Here is a 13986-nt window from a genome sequence, read left to right as displayed (position 1 = left end):
ATCTGGCAGGACCTGGGGACTAGGGTGAGAGAGGAATGGGGACCCGGGGATTTAGGCTGGCTGTGAGAAATGACCAAAGGACAGCTGAGGTGGCAGGGGAAGATTCAGGGTCTGATTCCAGCTGACTCCCAGTGAGCTACATGAGCTTAGCCAAGCTCAACCTCTCTGGGCTCCGTTTGCACACTCGTCAGAGAACAGGCTTCCCCGCCTTTTAACTGCATTTCACAGACTGGAAAATATCTTACATCACCAGCCAGCACTATAAATATATGTAAATTACATGTAAATAAGCTGAGGCTATGTCCCAAAACCGTACTCACCACGTGCCGTGTCCCGTACCAGATGAGTAGCGTATTCTGTTTTATTGGGAAACTGTTTGCTGTGCCTGCTGCGTCATAAGTCTCTGATGTGGATCAGCACACTGTGGCTCCATGGTCCACTGTTTTTTATAATAAAGTTTGATTGGAACACAGCCATGTCTGTATATTGATCTATGGCTGCTGGTCAGCTGATTAAGTACTAGTAACACAGGAACAGTCTCAAGGAAGTACTGTCCAGCCCCTCCTACAGACTCAGAGTCCCAACTCCTATCATGATTGGAACCTGGTGAGGCTCTGAATTACGTCTCTGGGGCCACGCATGCCCTTCCTTCCAGAAGCCAGAAGGGATCGTCAGTTGTGGGAGGAAGTGATATGCAGGAGTTTGAGTGGTAGGGCTGGCTGGCACAGTCAGGCTGGCACAGTGGCACCAGGCTTCTGTTGACTCTTAAGCCTACCTAACTTTCCTGGAAGCTCTCAGAGTAGAGGCCCTTGCCCCATTCTCTGTGCTGTGTGCACCTCTGGCCAGATGCCTCCCTGGGGCTCTGGTGGCTTTGCCTGATTGAACCTGTACCTTGTTCACCATGACAACATAATGGTCTCTATCCAGCCCCAACCTCTTCCCAAAACTGTCTTGGCCTCAGAGGTATTTCTGAGTACAGGAGGAGCCCAGTTATGCCACGTCTGAAGTTTTGCCGTGGCTCATTGTCTAGTAATGTTCATTAGCTGGTCTCAGCAGTCCGTTCCTCCCCACCCCCTTTCTGAGGACCTGATTAATCATTCGGCTTCAGATTGCCTCAGAAATTACCCTTCCTCTTTGGCGTCTGGAGGAGCAGGCCTCCTTTGGTTTGTCTCAACCCCTGGGATTCACCACACTGAGGTGAATGTGCATGTAGAACTGGATGTGTGCGTTGATGGGCAGTGCGTGCCAGGAGGCAGGACCGGGGTCCAAGTCACCCAAGGCTCCCGGTAAACTCCATCAATCATTTTAAAAGCGCATTTACTAGCACTCGCAGCCGATGTTTGTGCCATCTGCCCCACCCACTCTCTCGGGCTTCCTGGCAGTGGGCCTGTACTGCTCGTTCTGCAGAGATGGTCTTTAATAATAGAGAGCTGAGGCTGGAGGGTTGGGAGCCTCAAAGGTGTCATCGAGCATCTTAGCGGTGGGAACGGAAGGAGAAAACCGACTTGCTAAGTTAAACTTCCCATGGAGGGTCAGATTGGACAACCTCCAAGGTCCCAGGGACCCCCCACATCCCTTTTGTTATGTGTGTGTGTTTAGTGAAACGAACACAGGCTTTTATTATACCTAGGCCAGCCCAGATGCTGTGGCCCCACTTGTGGGATTCACAGCCATCCCCTAACCCGGCAATCTGTCAGGGCTCTGATCTTCTGATTGCACGTGGATGAATAAACCCAGAGACTGTGGGAGCCTTTAGCTGGGATAAGGCATCTGGGTCCCCAGGCCCTGCTGCTTTCTCAGTAAATGTTTGTTCACTGAATTAATGAGAAAATAAAAAGGCTGTCTGCTCCGGGTTGGGGCTTTGAGAATGATGATCAGGCTTGCCTCTTCCCTGCCTTGCCGTTGAATCCCAGGAAGAGAGGCTTAGGTGAGAAGCTTGACACCAGCTCTATTTTTGTGGCTAGATTGGAAATGGGGTTAGCCTGGGGTTTCCTGTTCTTCCTCATCCCCCAGGACCTTCTCATCACAGAACTGTCGGCCTCTGCCCCAGGACAGTTGGGGAGTGCATCTGCTGTAGGCTACAGATGGGCAGAGCTGGAAGAGAGGCCACACCTGTGGGGACAGGAGGTCACATTTGCTCCTGATGGCTGGCTGGCCTGGCGGGCAGTGAAGTGGAAGAGAGGCACTGTTTGTACTCCTTACTCTCCTCCCGGAATGGTGTTTTATTCCTTTACTCCCGTGGAAGTAGATCTCCCACTGTGAATGGGGAGCTGATTCATACCCTGTGTGGACCCGAGATGCCCCTTGGGCACTGAGCGTGCTCTACTGGGGCAGGCTCTGCCTACCCTCCTGGTGGTTCAGTACCTGTGGGGCAGTCACTGTCTTCACAGGTGGGCATAGCCAGAGTCCCATAACCTTCAAGAGACACTGAGATTCACTTGCCCAGGATCCCATATCTGTCAGAGGTCAGGGGTCAGGGACGGACACATGTAAATGGAGTTCTTATTCCCTGGTGCAGAGTGTGTCTCGCTGGCTTCTACTGCTTCCCCTGCCATGGGTGATGCCTTGTGTACACTAGAGCCTGACTGGGTTTCTGTTTTCCTTGTGTCGTCTTCCTACCTTTGTTGCCATTAAGAGTGTCCATGCCAGGGTGACCAGCCAGCAGAAGAGAGCCACTTGTCTTCCCAGAACCATTTCACACACTCGGGGTTTATAGCCTGTGGTAGAGGTTGTGTCTGGGCACCCATCTGTCAGGCAGGAATGTTGGAGAGAAGGCGGGAGGGCATTTGTGGTGTTCTGGTGGATGGTTTTTGCATCAGTGGCTCTCCTAGTAGTCTTGTTACCAGGAAGAGGACAAACAAACACACAAAAATACTCAGACGCTCCTTCCTCCCTCTTCCTTTCTCCCTCTCCCTCTCTCTCTTTCTCTGTCTCCCTCTCTCCATGCCTCTGTCTGCCCTTGGAAAGTGGGAAGTCTCTCCCACCTGGATTCTTGACTTACCGCCTTCCAGGGTGTGAGCTTGTCAGCCTTGCTCTTTGAGATGAGAGCCCACCTGACCATAGTTCAGTCAGCCTTGGTTTCCGTGGCCTTCAGATAATTCCTCTCAAAGCTTCTTTGCAGCAGGGTGGCTGTCAGAAACGGTAACAGCTTGGCATGTCACAATTCCTGGTGACTGAGGGAGCTAGAACTTGTGCCCCATGGGGTCAGAAGTATGGCCTTCTCTGTTTGGGCTTAGATGAAGGGGCAAGTTTGTATCAAGCCTGCTCTGAAGCAGTAGTGGATGCTTGCCACAAATCTACCAATGCTGGCGTGGATGCATTACCACCCCAAGAGATGGGTATAACCATTCAGACCACAGAAACCTGGGAGGGCAGAGCCATAGGCTCCTGTGCAGAGCCAGGAAGGCTGGGGTCTGTTTACCTCCTCCATTGCCAGGAGGAACGGCGCAGAAAGGAGGTCCTGTGGCCAAGGCCAGCAGCAGCCAGAGTAAAGATTAGCGTCTAAGTCCTGAGTGCCGGCCCAGTGCTCTCCCAACCTGCCAGAGCCAGCCCCTTTCACGCGGGGGCTGCCTCCAGTTTATTGCTTAATTGTGCTTGTAAATGGAAGAGAAAAGAGGCATGAAAGTCCCAACAGTCATTGTACTCATAGTTACAATTTTCCCTTTCTAGTGGCATTTGACTGGTTCATTTGCCATCCCTGACTGCGTAAGAAGGGCGTCTTAGCTGTGCATGTAGAAGGCTGCTCTCAACATCTGTCCTGGCTCCCTGTGTTACCGTGAAGCTATTCAGCCATGCTGGAACACTGTGGGCTTTGCTCTTCTCTCACACCATTGCTTATCTCATACGAGGTCCTTGGAGACACTGGGGGCTCCATCTTGTTTTGTGCCTGTAAATTCTTTGGCAGCCAGGCCTTTGCTTTCTATTCTGTTGGGTTCCACAGGGCCCAGGACAGCCCTGAGCTTACCAATGTATGTGGGGATGGTGTAGATGTTCGTGGGTGGTACTGGCTTGGTTTGAGGTCTGGGAGGGGAGCTCAGGGTCCACCATCATCATAACCAACCTGGGTTTGGTTTCTCTCCTGCCCGTAACAGGGTGCAGCATGTGCAAGAGGATCATGCCACATTTCCAGAAGGCTGCCACCCAAGTGCGAGGCCACACTGTAAGTAAGGCACTGAGGGGGCAGTGGGACTAGTGTTCTGACATGGGGCCAGGATTGGATAGAGGGGAGGCTCTGAACTGTGAGGCCACCTCCTGCTACCCAGGTTGCTTCTGAGACCTGTTCTGTAAAGGTGGACTAACTTTGCAGTATTTACAGAGCAGGGATGTTTGGTGCCTGTCAAAGGCCAGTGATGACACATGAGGAAGCCAGCAAACCAGGCCAAGGAGCAAGGGCAGAACCTTTGAAGTTTAGCATTTTAGGCACTGGGGGTCCAAAGTGAGTCTAGCAGTTGTTGGGGGGTCCATTGGCAAAGAAGGGGGCTTGGTGGTACTAGGGATACCCTGGAGCAGAGCTGTGCGTGCTTTCAGAGCAGTTTCATAGAAATCATGCTTAGCCTAGGTCTCTGGTCTCTCGGGTGGGGGTGGGGGTCGGGGGAGAGGCAGGAAGAGGAGCAGAAAGTAGCAAACAAGCCCAGACAGGAGATCTGCAGAACCAAAACTAAAGACAATCCTGAAAGGAAAGAAGGAGAAAAGCGGGTCTGAAGGAAGCCTACTTTTAGGGGACACAGGAGGAGAAGCCATTAGGGAAGCAGTTCTTCAGAGAAGCCAGAACAAGCAGGACAGTCCTGATGCAGGCCTTGAGCAGAGAGGGAGCTGAGTTCCACCACGGAGGGCCCCGTCCCACCTGCATGTCCTCTGCCGTGAGTCTGTCCATGTCCTAGACGGAGTAAGGAGCACACGTGTTACACTATCTCAGACCTACAGACCACCTGAGTGTGTGAGACCAACCTCCAAGTCTTCTTCACCTTATAAAACCAAAACCCTGTTCTCAACATGAGTTTCCCCTCTGCTCTTCATCCTTCATAGATAGATAGATAGATAGATAGATAGATAGATAGATAGATAGATAGATAGATAGATAGATATAAATCTTTCTCTTTTTTTGTTTCCATGATTTTGAGGTTAGATTCCCTCATTAAAATGGACTCCTACTGTATTTATCATTTGTAACTGGCTTATTTTGCTTAGCGTGATGTCTTCCAGTCCACCCATGTTATAGCACATGACACTATTTCCTCTTTAAAGCTGTGTAATAAACACACATGTACACACACCAGCTGTGTAATATTCACACATGTACACACACCCGCTGTGTAATATTCACACACATACCCACCGCTTATCTGTTTACTATTCATTGGATATTTGAGTTGGTTCTAGCTCTTGGCTGTCACGAATGAGGCTGTGAACCTGGGTGTACAGATACCTAACTGCTTTGACTGCTCCTCTGGTGCGTTTGTCCATTTCTGCACTTAACCATGAAGCGTTTTTTGGTGGGAGCAAGCAAAGAATCCACTGTTCTTAGGAGCATGGAGAAATCTATACACCACTCACAGAAGGTTATCAGAGGAGCCATCTCAGTGAGTCTGGCCCACATCCCATTATAGGAGATCTGAAGTCTTGAAACAGCATCCCAATCTTTATGGATCAAATTAAGTGGGGATTAGTTCAAAGTCAATGTAAGCGGCATCACGTAGACAGGGGGATTGCCCGCAATTGGGCTGCAGGGTTGATTTACAGGAACCATTGCTTTCTCTGTGACCTCATTCTGGGGCAACACCGTGGTCGTACTTGCTTCTCACTAATGAATTTTTAGTAGCTTGCCTGAAGACGTTTGGCCTTGAGGTACATATATATCACTCTAGGGAAATTTCACTGCACATTTTTGGGGCCTCAATAGATACCATATTTTAAGATTATTTAGCCTGGAGAAAAGACTTAATTACCCACCATGTTCTCCTTGCCTGTGCCCCTGTACACTTCGAACTGCTCAGCTCGATTTCCAAACTCCGTAGAACTGACAAATAAATAACTCAAGCCTCCAATCAGAATAAGAATTACCCCCCAGCCAGGTTCAGCCACATGTACCCTCTGAACTTTTCCCAGACATGGCCACACTGTCCACCTCAGTGTTCCCCCAGGGGCCTGCCACACCGCCACAGGACTTGTCCGTGCCCCACACACAGGCCCACCCACCTCTATTTCTGCATCACATCACATTATAATTTAATATCATTATGATCTGTGGGCTTCCTGGGAGCAGGGACCATGTTCATGTCAAGGGTGTTTCGTCAGCACGGGGCACAGAAGGTACCCAGTCCATGCTGACCAATGAGGAAGTGTGGAGGGTATCACTCCTGGGTTTGTTTTATTTTAGGCTCTGTGTTTATCTAGAATGATATTCTCTCCTTCTAAAGGGATCCAGAGTATTGGTTATTAAGCTAGGGACACAGTAAGAAGGAGGCTTGTAGGATAGGGACTTTGCCCTTGGCCAAGGTTGTTCTGTGATGTTGGCTCTGAAGCATACTTGTGTTCAAGAGACCTATACCTCCTTCCTGAGCCCAATCTAGAGATCTAAAAGTTGTCATTCCAGTTCTACCCATTCTAGTTCTCAACCTGTGGGTCACAACCCCAGGGTGAGGTATCAAATGACTCTTTCAGAGGGGTCACCTAAGACCATGGTGTTATGGTTTATATATGCTTGACCAGGGAAGTGGCACTATTAGAAGGTGTGGCCTTGTTGGAGCAGGTGTGTCACTGTGGGCATGGGCTTTACGACCCTCATCCTAGCTACCTGGAAGCCAGTATTGTGCTAGCAGCCTTCAGATGAAGATGTAGAACTCTCAGCTCCTCCTGTACTATGCCTGCCTGGATGCTGCCATGCTCCTGCCTTGATGATAATGGACTGAACCTCTGAACCTGTAAGCCGGCCCCAATGAGGTATTGTCCTTATAAGAGTTGCCTTGATCATGGCGTCTGTTTACAGCAGTAACTCAGACAGTCGGAAACCACAGACACCATTACAGTTCCTAACAGTAGCAAAATTACACTTATGAATTAGCAATGAAAATAATTTTATGGTTGGGGGTCACCACAGCATGAAGAACTGAATTAAAAGGTTGCAGTGACATTATCAAAAAGCAGGGAAGCTTGTCCTTGAATTAAGCAGTGGAGTGAAGGCCCTGTGGGAGTCACCTCTGCCCTGGGCCTCTGTCTTATTAACTCACATTTCCTTTCTCGTGTGTTTCCTTTCTCTGAGGTTTGTTTTGTTCTGTTTCTACTTTAGTTTACTAGGAAAGTGGCTTTTGTGACATTCTGTCCCTTCACTAGTTACCTAAAGTGGGAAGAGCCCCAGTTTCTGGGCTGGGACCTTCCCAGAAGCCAGACACAGGAGTGGCGGACTGAGCAACCCAGAGGTGTTGACTGCTTTCTGCCTGTGCACACAGAGCATAGCGGGGCTGATACAGACTGTTCTCCTCGGGAATCAAAGGCTTGCTCTCCCCACTGCCAAAATCCAGCTGGTCCAGAGCATCCAGCCTCCTTCCTCTCCATCTCTGTCCTCTTTGAGTTCCTTTGTCTGACTGCCTTGTGATGAGGGTCAGAAGTTGTCCTCTGCTACAGAGCTTGGGAGGTGTCCAACCTGATGATGTCATACAGGAAGTTACGCCAGGTCAGCAGTGACATGTGGCCTTTGCCGTTTTCCAAACTCAAATCTGACCCTTGGGCACTGGCATTGAGAGGTGGTGAGTCATGGGCATCAGTCCTCCCTGCTGCTGACTAATTGACTTACTTGTCAGCTGCTGGGCTGCTCCCTGGTTCAGCTGCATAAGTGTGCTTCCCTTCCTGGCCTTGCCCTTATCCACGACCCCACTGGGCCTTTGAGCATCTCCAGTTTATTGTTAGCCTTGGCCATGATGGGGCAGAGCGGATGTGAAACCAAAGTGGAACAGGCCTGGTAAGAGACTTACACAGGTCAGGTTGGTGCTGGCGCTCATTCGTTGGCTAGCTGGGAGTTGTTGAGCGAGTTTCTGAGCCTTCGATCCTCCACTGATCTAGCTCCTAAATGAGGATGAGGAGGATGCTGGCCCACTGGGTTGTGAGGAGCAAATGTGTAAGCTGTGGGGCAAGGACCTCCACCTCCTCCTAACTGCCCTGTGACCATTCTTCAGGTTCTCTGGGAGGAGGTGCCTCCAGGGCCTGTAGTCTCTCTGCAGTGCACAGACGGTGCCTGGCACTGTGCTTCCCTTGTCTTGCTTTAGTCAGTTCCCTCCTGATCTTCTCTGTGCCCTCGCTTCCGCCCAAGCTCATCTCCTAAGCTCCAGTACCACATGTCTGATAGCTTACACAGCATTACAGTCTGCTTTCCCCCTCACTTCCTGGATGCAGTGTTTAAAATAAAACTCAGCTTCTCTCTGCCTCCTTCAGGCCCCTTACTGAGCTTCCTGACTCTTCAATAGTGTGACCCGCACCTCAGCAAACATTCATTACCTACATCCACCATCTTGGATCGGGCTCGGCTTGGCCACTTAGATGGTTGTTGAAGGCTCCTGACATCCCCTTATATAGGTCCCCCTGACCTACAGTTCTTCCCTGACAACCTGCCCTGCCCTGTGCATTCACCCTGTGTATCCTGGGTCTCTGCATCTGTGGGTTCAACCAATAGCGGATCCAAGATATACGGGGGGGGGGGGTGCTTCCATATTGAATATGTACAGACTTTAGTTTCTTTATCCCTTAAGCCATATCCTATCACAACTGTTGAACATCTGTATTGTCTTCTGTTTGGGGGATAATTTGGAGCATATGAAAGAGTCTCTATAGGGTATATGCAAATGCTAATCCCTTTCCTAGACGAGACGAGAATGCCAAGATTTCTGTATCCTGGTGTTTTTTTTTCTAATTTCACTGGATACTGAGGAATGATTGTATGTCACAGAAGTGCAGCTGGACAGTAATGCTTTCTTCGACCACAGTAATTCTCTGCCACACCTGAATGGAGTCCCAAATGCCTCTGCAACTGAACCCTTTTCCAAAGTGACTCTGGTTAACTTGCTTATAGCCTCCTCTCTCCTGCTTCATGGAGTGGGTGGGGAGAGCGTATGCTGCTGTGTCTTTGCTTCCTTCCCATTGGCGATCTGACCCTGCCTGAAGCAGGAGCTTATGCCCACTGCGCAGCTTCTGTGATTGCTCCTAGCCAGGGTTAAACATGAAGAATATACCGACTGTGTGCTCTCTGGACACTGTGACCTCTTTATCCTCTCCTTGTACCGGGAGCAGTTTTTTCCTTCTTGACCTCAAAAACTCTAACTCTAAAAGTGTTTCTACATGTTGCTCAAAAAGTGCACATCTTGTTAGGTGTAGTGGCAGCAAGACAGAGGCAGGAGAATCTCTTGAGTACAAGGCCAGTCTGGTCTACACAGTTAATTGCAGGGCAGGCAGAGCTACATGGCGAGACTCACAGTGCATGTGAGTGTGGACACACACAAACACACACCCCTTATTAACTAGTCATTGTCACCCAAATGGCCCAGAAGTGCTACGGAATCTGGAAATTAAATGACACCCCAGGCAAAGGTGTTTGCAAAGTCGACCTGGGAGATGAGTTTTTTTTGTTTTTTTTTTTTTTTTTCTAAATGGAGGACTGAATCTTTAGTGGTAGCCACACAGTAACGGATTGGCATCTTCAGCAATCAGTTGGGGACCAGAATACCCAGACAATGCCGTGACAGTGTGTGCTCTGGAAATGTGAGCAGATTATAAACTTCGTAATATAAACAAAAACACCTAAGTCATCTTCAGTTTAAACAGATTTTACTTGGGTTGTCTCTTAACCATCAAAAGCCTCTGAGTTGCTGCAGATGAGGAAACTAAGGTACAAGAGAGGCAGCTGAGCCGTGTCAGAGGAAATGTGTAGGTTAGGAGGAGTTTGGACAGACGGTGTCTGTCTGGAGCTCATAGTGAAACTACACCAAGGTAGTGGTGGTGGTGGTGGTGGTGGTGGTGGCGGAGGAGGGAGGAGGAGGAGGAGGAGGAGGAGGAGGAGGAGGAGGAGGAGGAGGAGGAGGAGGAGGAGGTGGTGGTGGTGATGGTGATGGTGATGGAGGTGGTGGAGGGGCAGCAGGAGGAGGAAGCAGTTGAGTAAAAAGATGATACACACTTTGCAAGGTGTCTGAGTAGGCAGACAGGCCAATTTCCTTCCTGTGCAGAATTCTTAGATTGTCTTCTTCCTTGGTAAATTAAAACAAACAAACAAACAAAAAAAAAAACAGAGTTTAGCAGGTGTACAATTAAGAGATTTGTAAGAAAGAAGGACTCAGAATGGAGACAGGGAGCATATGGGCTGAGTGCAGAGTTGGATTTCCGCCTGTGCTCAGTGGGATTGTGAAGTTTGGTGCAGAGAAGCCATGCGATGAAAGGAGAGGATGTGTGCTGTTAATCTTGTGGCAAACGTATACTGACGTGAGGGAGATCAATTAGACGGGAAGAAAGAACCCTGACGTAGACAGATATTACTGGAACAGACCGAGTCAGTCTGGGGAGTGGAGTGAGCACGGTGGCTTTTAGAGGACAGGCTCTGGGGCTTCTGCTCAGGTCTGTTTTGGGATTACCCTTGTGTTCTTTACAACAACCCCAAACCCTTGGCAGGGAAACCCTGATGAATTAGCAAGCACTGACTACGCATCTGCTGTATGCCAGGTACTAAGCTAGGTATTTAAAACACTTAGAAAGATACACTCGATGCCTCTGGGGCTGAAGGGGCTGAAGGCACAGTCAGCACGACAGGGCAATCAAAGCTTGTAGGAAATAGGACTTTGACATCATGGAATACCAGTTTGTGTTTAAAATCTTTGACCTGGCTTGTCACCTTTTGTTCCCTTAAGAGGTCTGCAATAGTCACACCACCTACGCTTTTCAAACAAGGAGCCTTGGGGGGCGGGGCGGGGGGGGGCTGAGTGACTTTCCAGAAGCCACACAGCTCATAATGCATACAAACACTAAGATCAGTTCATTGCCAGCCAGAGTCACCAGGCTCCTTTTCTATGTGTCTGTGTGTTAGGATCGGTGACGTTTAGCTTCCTTTGTGCACTCCCTTCACCTCTGTGCTGCCCTGCTCTGTAAGCAGCCTTCCCATCTCTTGTCATTCAACAACATTCTGTCCTGAGAATAGACTCAAAACACCCGATCCAGCCCCATGTAGGAAGGGCATCTCAGGAGACACTGCATTCTGGGCTGTTCTTAGTACTGAGACACATAACAGTAACGCAGCTACCCGGGCTCTCCGTCCCAATTCAGGGATGTGGGCCTTGCAAGGAGAGAGAGGGTGGGTCACATGGCAAGTTCAGGAGTGGCCTGTGGATACCTCATCTCTTATGTACCATGAGAACCATGGTCTCCTTACCCACATATGAGAAATAGAGTCTAGCTGGGCCAGGAAGACGGGACACGAAACATCCAGGAAGATGTCCAAGGCCCTTATAGAGAGGCTCAGTGTGTTCAAAAGCCACTGTTTCTGCAACTTGTAAGATGCATCCTTACATCCCAGTTGTCAATTAAAAACCCTACAGTCTATAGGAAAGGGTAGAATAGAAGGTGGGACATCTGGAAGTCAGAAAGAATTCTGGGATAGAGCAGGTAGGGGAGATTCGCCCGGGATGATGTGACCAGACAAATACACAGTACCTGAGCACAGATAACCAGCCATGTAGCAGAATGAAGATTAGAATAAATAGGTTATTTTAAGTTACTATCTAGTCAGAGAAGGGCCTAGCTATGTGGCCAAGGTATTTGTAAATATATTTTGAGTCTGAGTCTTAATTCTGGAACCATGGGGATGAGGGGAAGAACCAGGCCAAACTTGTACATTCTTATGGAGCATATATCTGGAGGGCAGCCTAAGAACCCAGGTGCCTGGCTTTTCCAAAGTTCTCCATTGTTGTCTGGACTAGTTCAGACAGCCTCGTTATCCGGTTGCACACCAGCTTACAAGGCTTTGTCTTGTGCATGGATGGGTGCAGGTTGGAGACCAGTCTCTGTCCTTTCAGGTACTGGCTGGGATGAATGTCTACCCCCCAGAGTTCGAGAACATCAAGGAGGAGTACAATGTGCGTGGCTACCCCACCATCTGCTATTTTGAGTAAGTCTCGAGATCCCTTCAAGGGCTGCCCCTGATGGCGTTGGTGTCACTCGCTGAGCCTCTTTGTCTCTTTGCCTTTCATAGGAAGGGACGGTTTCTGTTCCAGTACGAGAATTATGGGTCCACGGCTGAGGACATCGTGGAGTGGTTGAAGAAGTGAGTTGGACATTTGTGTTCGGGTCCACTGGGGATTGGGTGCTAAGGGCTGCAGCCCCTTACCCACAGGGCTGTGCTGGAGAAGAGGTCAAGGAGGGAGAAGGCTGCATGGCTGACTTTCCCATGGGGATCTGAGGTAGGGGGTGCTATGAGGATTTGCTGAGCTGTCGACCTGTGGTGATGGGGCCTTGGTAGAGTCTACCCCCACTTCTCTTACTTCATGGGGAAGGGCTATCTAACCTGTCCATTGTCTTGACATACTCAAGTCAGAAGTCTTTCCTTTCAAATTGAACCCCCCACCCCCCACTGTGCGAGGGATAGAGGTATTTCTCACCCTGCACGTCAGGTTTAAGAGAGTTCAGTGGAGTGCTCTCTGAAAATAGGACTGTCACTTAGGTGCTTATTTAAAAAACAACACTGTGTCAGATGCTGTGAAGCCACTCTTGGAACATTCTAATGCCTTCGACTCTGAGACACCCCTTCCCCGACCCTGCTTCGTGGCAACCGTCAAACCCTGTTTTATAATACGATTATGATTAGATCTCTGGACATCAAATCCCACAGTTCTGCCCACACCATCCCTCATCTTAGCCGATGTGAGCCAGGCCAGCTGCCGTGTCTTGTCCGTCATTCCACTGGGTGTTCCCTGTCTTCCTGACATAAACCTAGCTTCCCCAGAGCCTTCTTGGAGCTCTCCTGGAGCCTTCAGGCTACCCCTTCCCCAGTGCCCACCCTGCTCTCCTGTGGTGATCTGTGCATACATGTAGGAATAGCAGCTGCAGTTTGGGGGTTCTGCTTTGTGGCAGACCTCATTGTAAGCACCTGGTAGAGCTTCTCATGCAGTACTCCCTGTAGGACTGACGGGAAGAATGTTTTTATCTTGTTTCATGGCCGAATTAACTAATATAGGTGGAGGGACACAGCAGCTTGCCCGAGATGGTAGGTAGCTGGGCAGATGACCCAGCTCCCCAGGAGATGCCCTGGGATCCCACTCAGAGTTCATCCCTTCCCAGTCCCCAGCTCATTAATATATATTGGCATCTTTACCTCAGGGACCCTGAGTGCAAACCCCAGGGTTAGGGGAGTAGTTATTAGTTACAGGTTCAAGACATGTATTTTCAGAAATTGTGAAAAGGATGAATTTTTGTATTAAAAGACAAGACAAAACCCTGAGGGTTTCTGTTGGAGTTCTGAACTCCCAGGAGCCCAGGAGATGAAGCACCTGTGTTTGCGTAGCTCTTATCTTCTAGAAGCATTTCCACACCTTGGTCCCTGTCCATTGCTTCATTTTCAGCCCCTGCCCGGGAAGGCCGTTCCCTGTTACTGTGTGTTCATTGTCTTAGCCTGAGCCTTCACTTTCCTATTTCCCTTTTTCATTTGATAATAAGCGTGTACTCCCCTACAGCCTGACATATCTCTGTCCGCCTTGGGAAAAGGTTTCAACAAATAGCAATCTCATTTGTCACCGGAGCATAAAATCTGCCCGCTTCCCTCCCCGTCTCTAACCTTTTCTCATTTCAAAACACCCTCCTCTTTCTCTCGAAGGATAAGATTTTGTTTGGGGGTGGGGAACAAGGGCGGGAGAGATGCGGTCAGAGCGTCCAGCTATCCTAGACATGGGGTTTCCTATCAGTGGAGATTCATCGTGGAGGTCGCCATCTCTCCACTGGAGCCTGCCTGCTGCCTGCCATGTATCC

General features: G+C 49.5%; 1 protein-coding gene across 1 annotated transcript in view; it reads left to right on the top strand.

Annotated features, from left to right (window-relative positions):
* Pdia5 (protein disulfide isomerase family A member 5) overlaps positions 1-13986 on the top strand; it is an 85647-nt gene that overhangs the window by 41701 nt on the left and 29960 nt on the right. The window contains exons 8-10 of the mRNA XM_032900160.1: positions 4092-4159; positions 12042-12133; positions 12218-12289. Coding sequence (XP_032756051.1) covers positions 4092-4159; positions 12042-12133; positions 12218-12289 — 232 coding nt within the window. The remainder of the gene's footprint in view (positions 1-4091; positions 4160-12041; positions 12134-12217; positions 12290-13986) is intronic.

Source organism: Rattus rattus, chromosome 4 (assembly GCF_011064425.1).
Source record: "Rattus rattus isolate New Zealand chromosome 4, Rrattus_CSIRO_v1, whole genome shotgun sequence".
NCBI classification, from domain to species: Eukaryota; Metazoa; Chordata; class Mammalia; order Rodentia; family Muridae; genus Rattus; species Rattus rattus.
The sequence above is the reverse complement of the archived record's forward strand: the minus strand, read 5'-3'. Positions and strand labels throughout refer to the sequence as shown.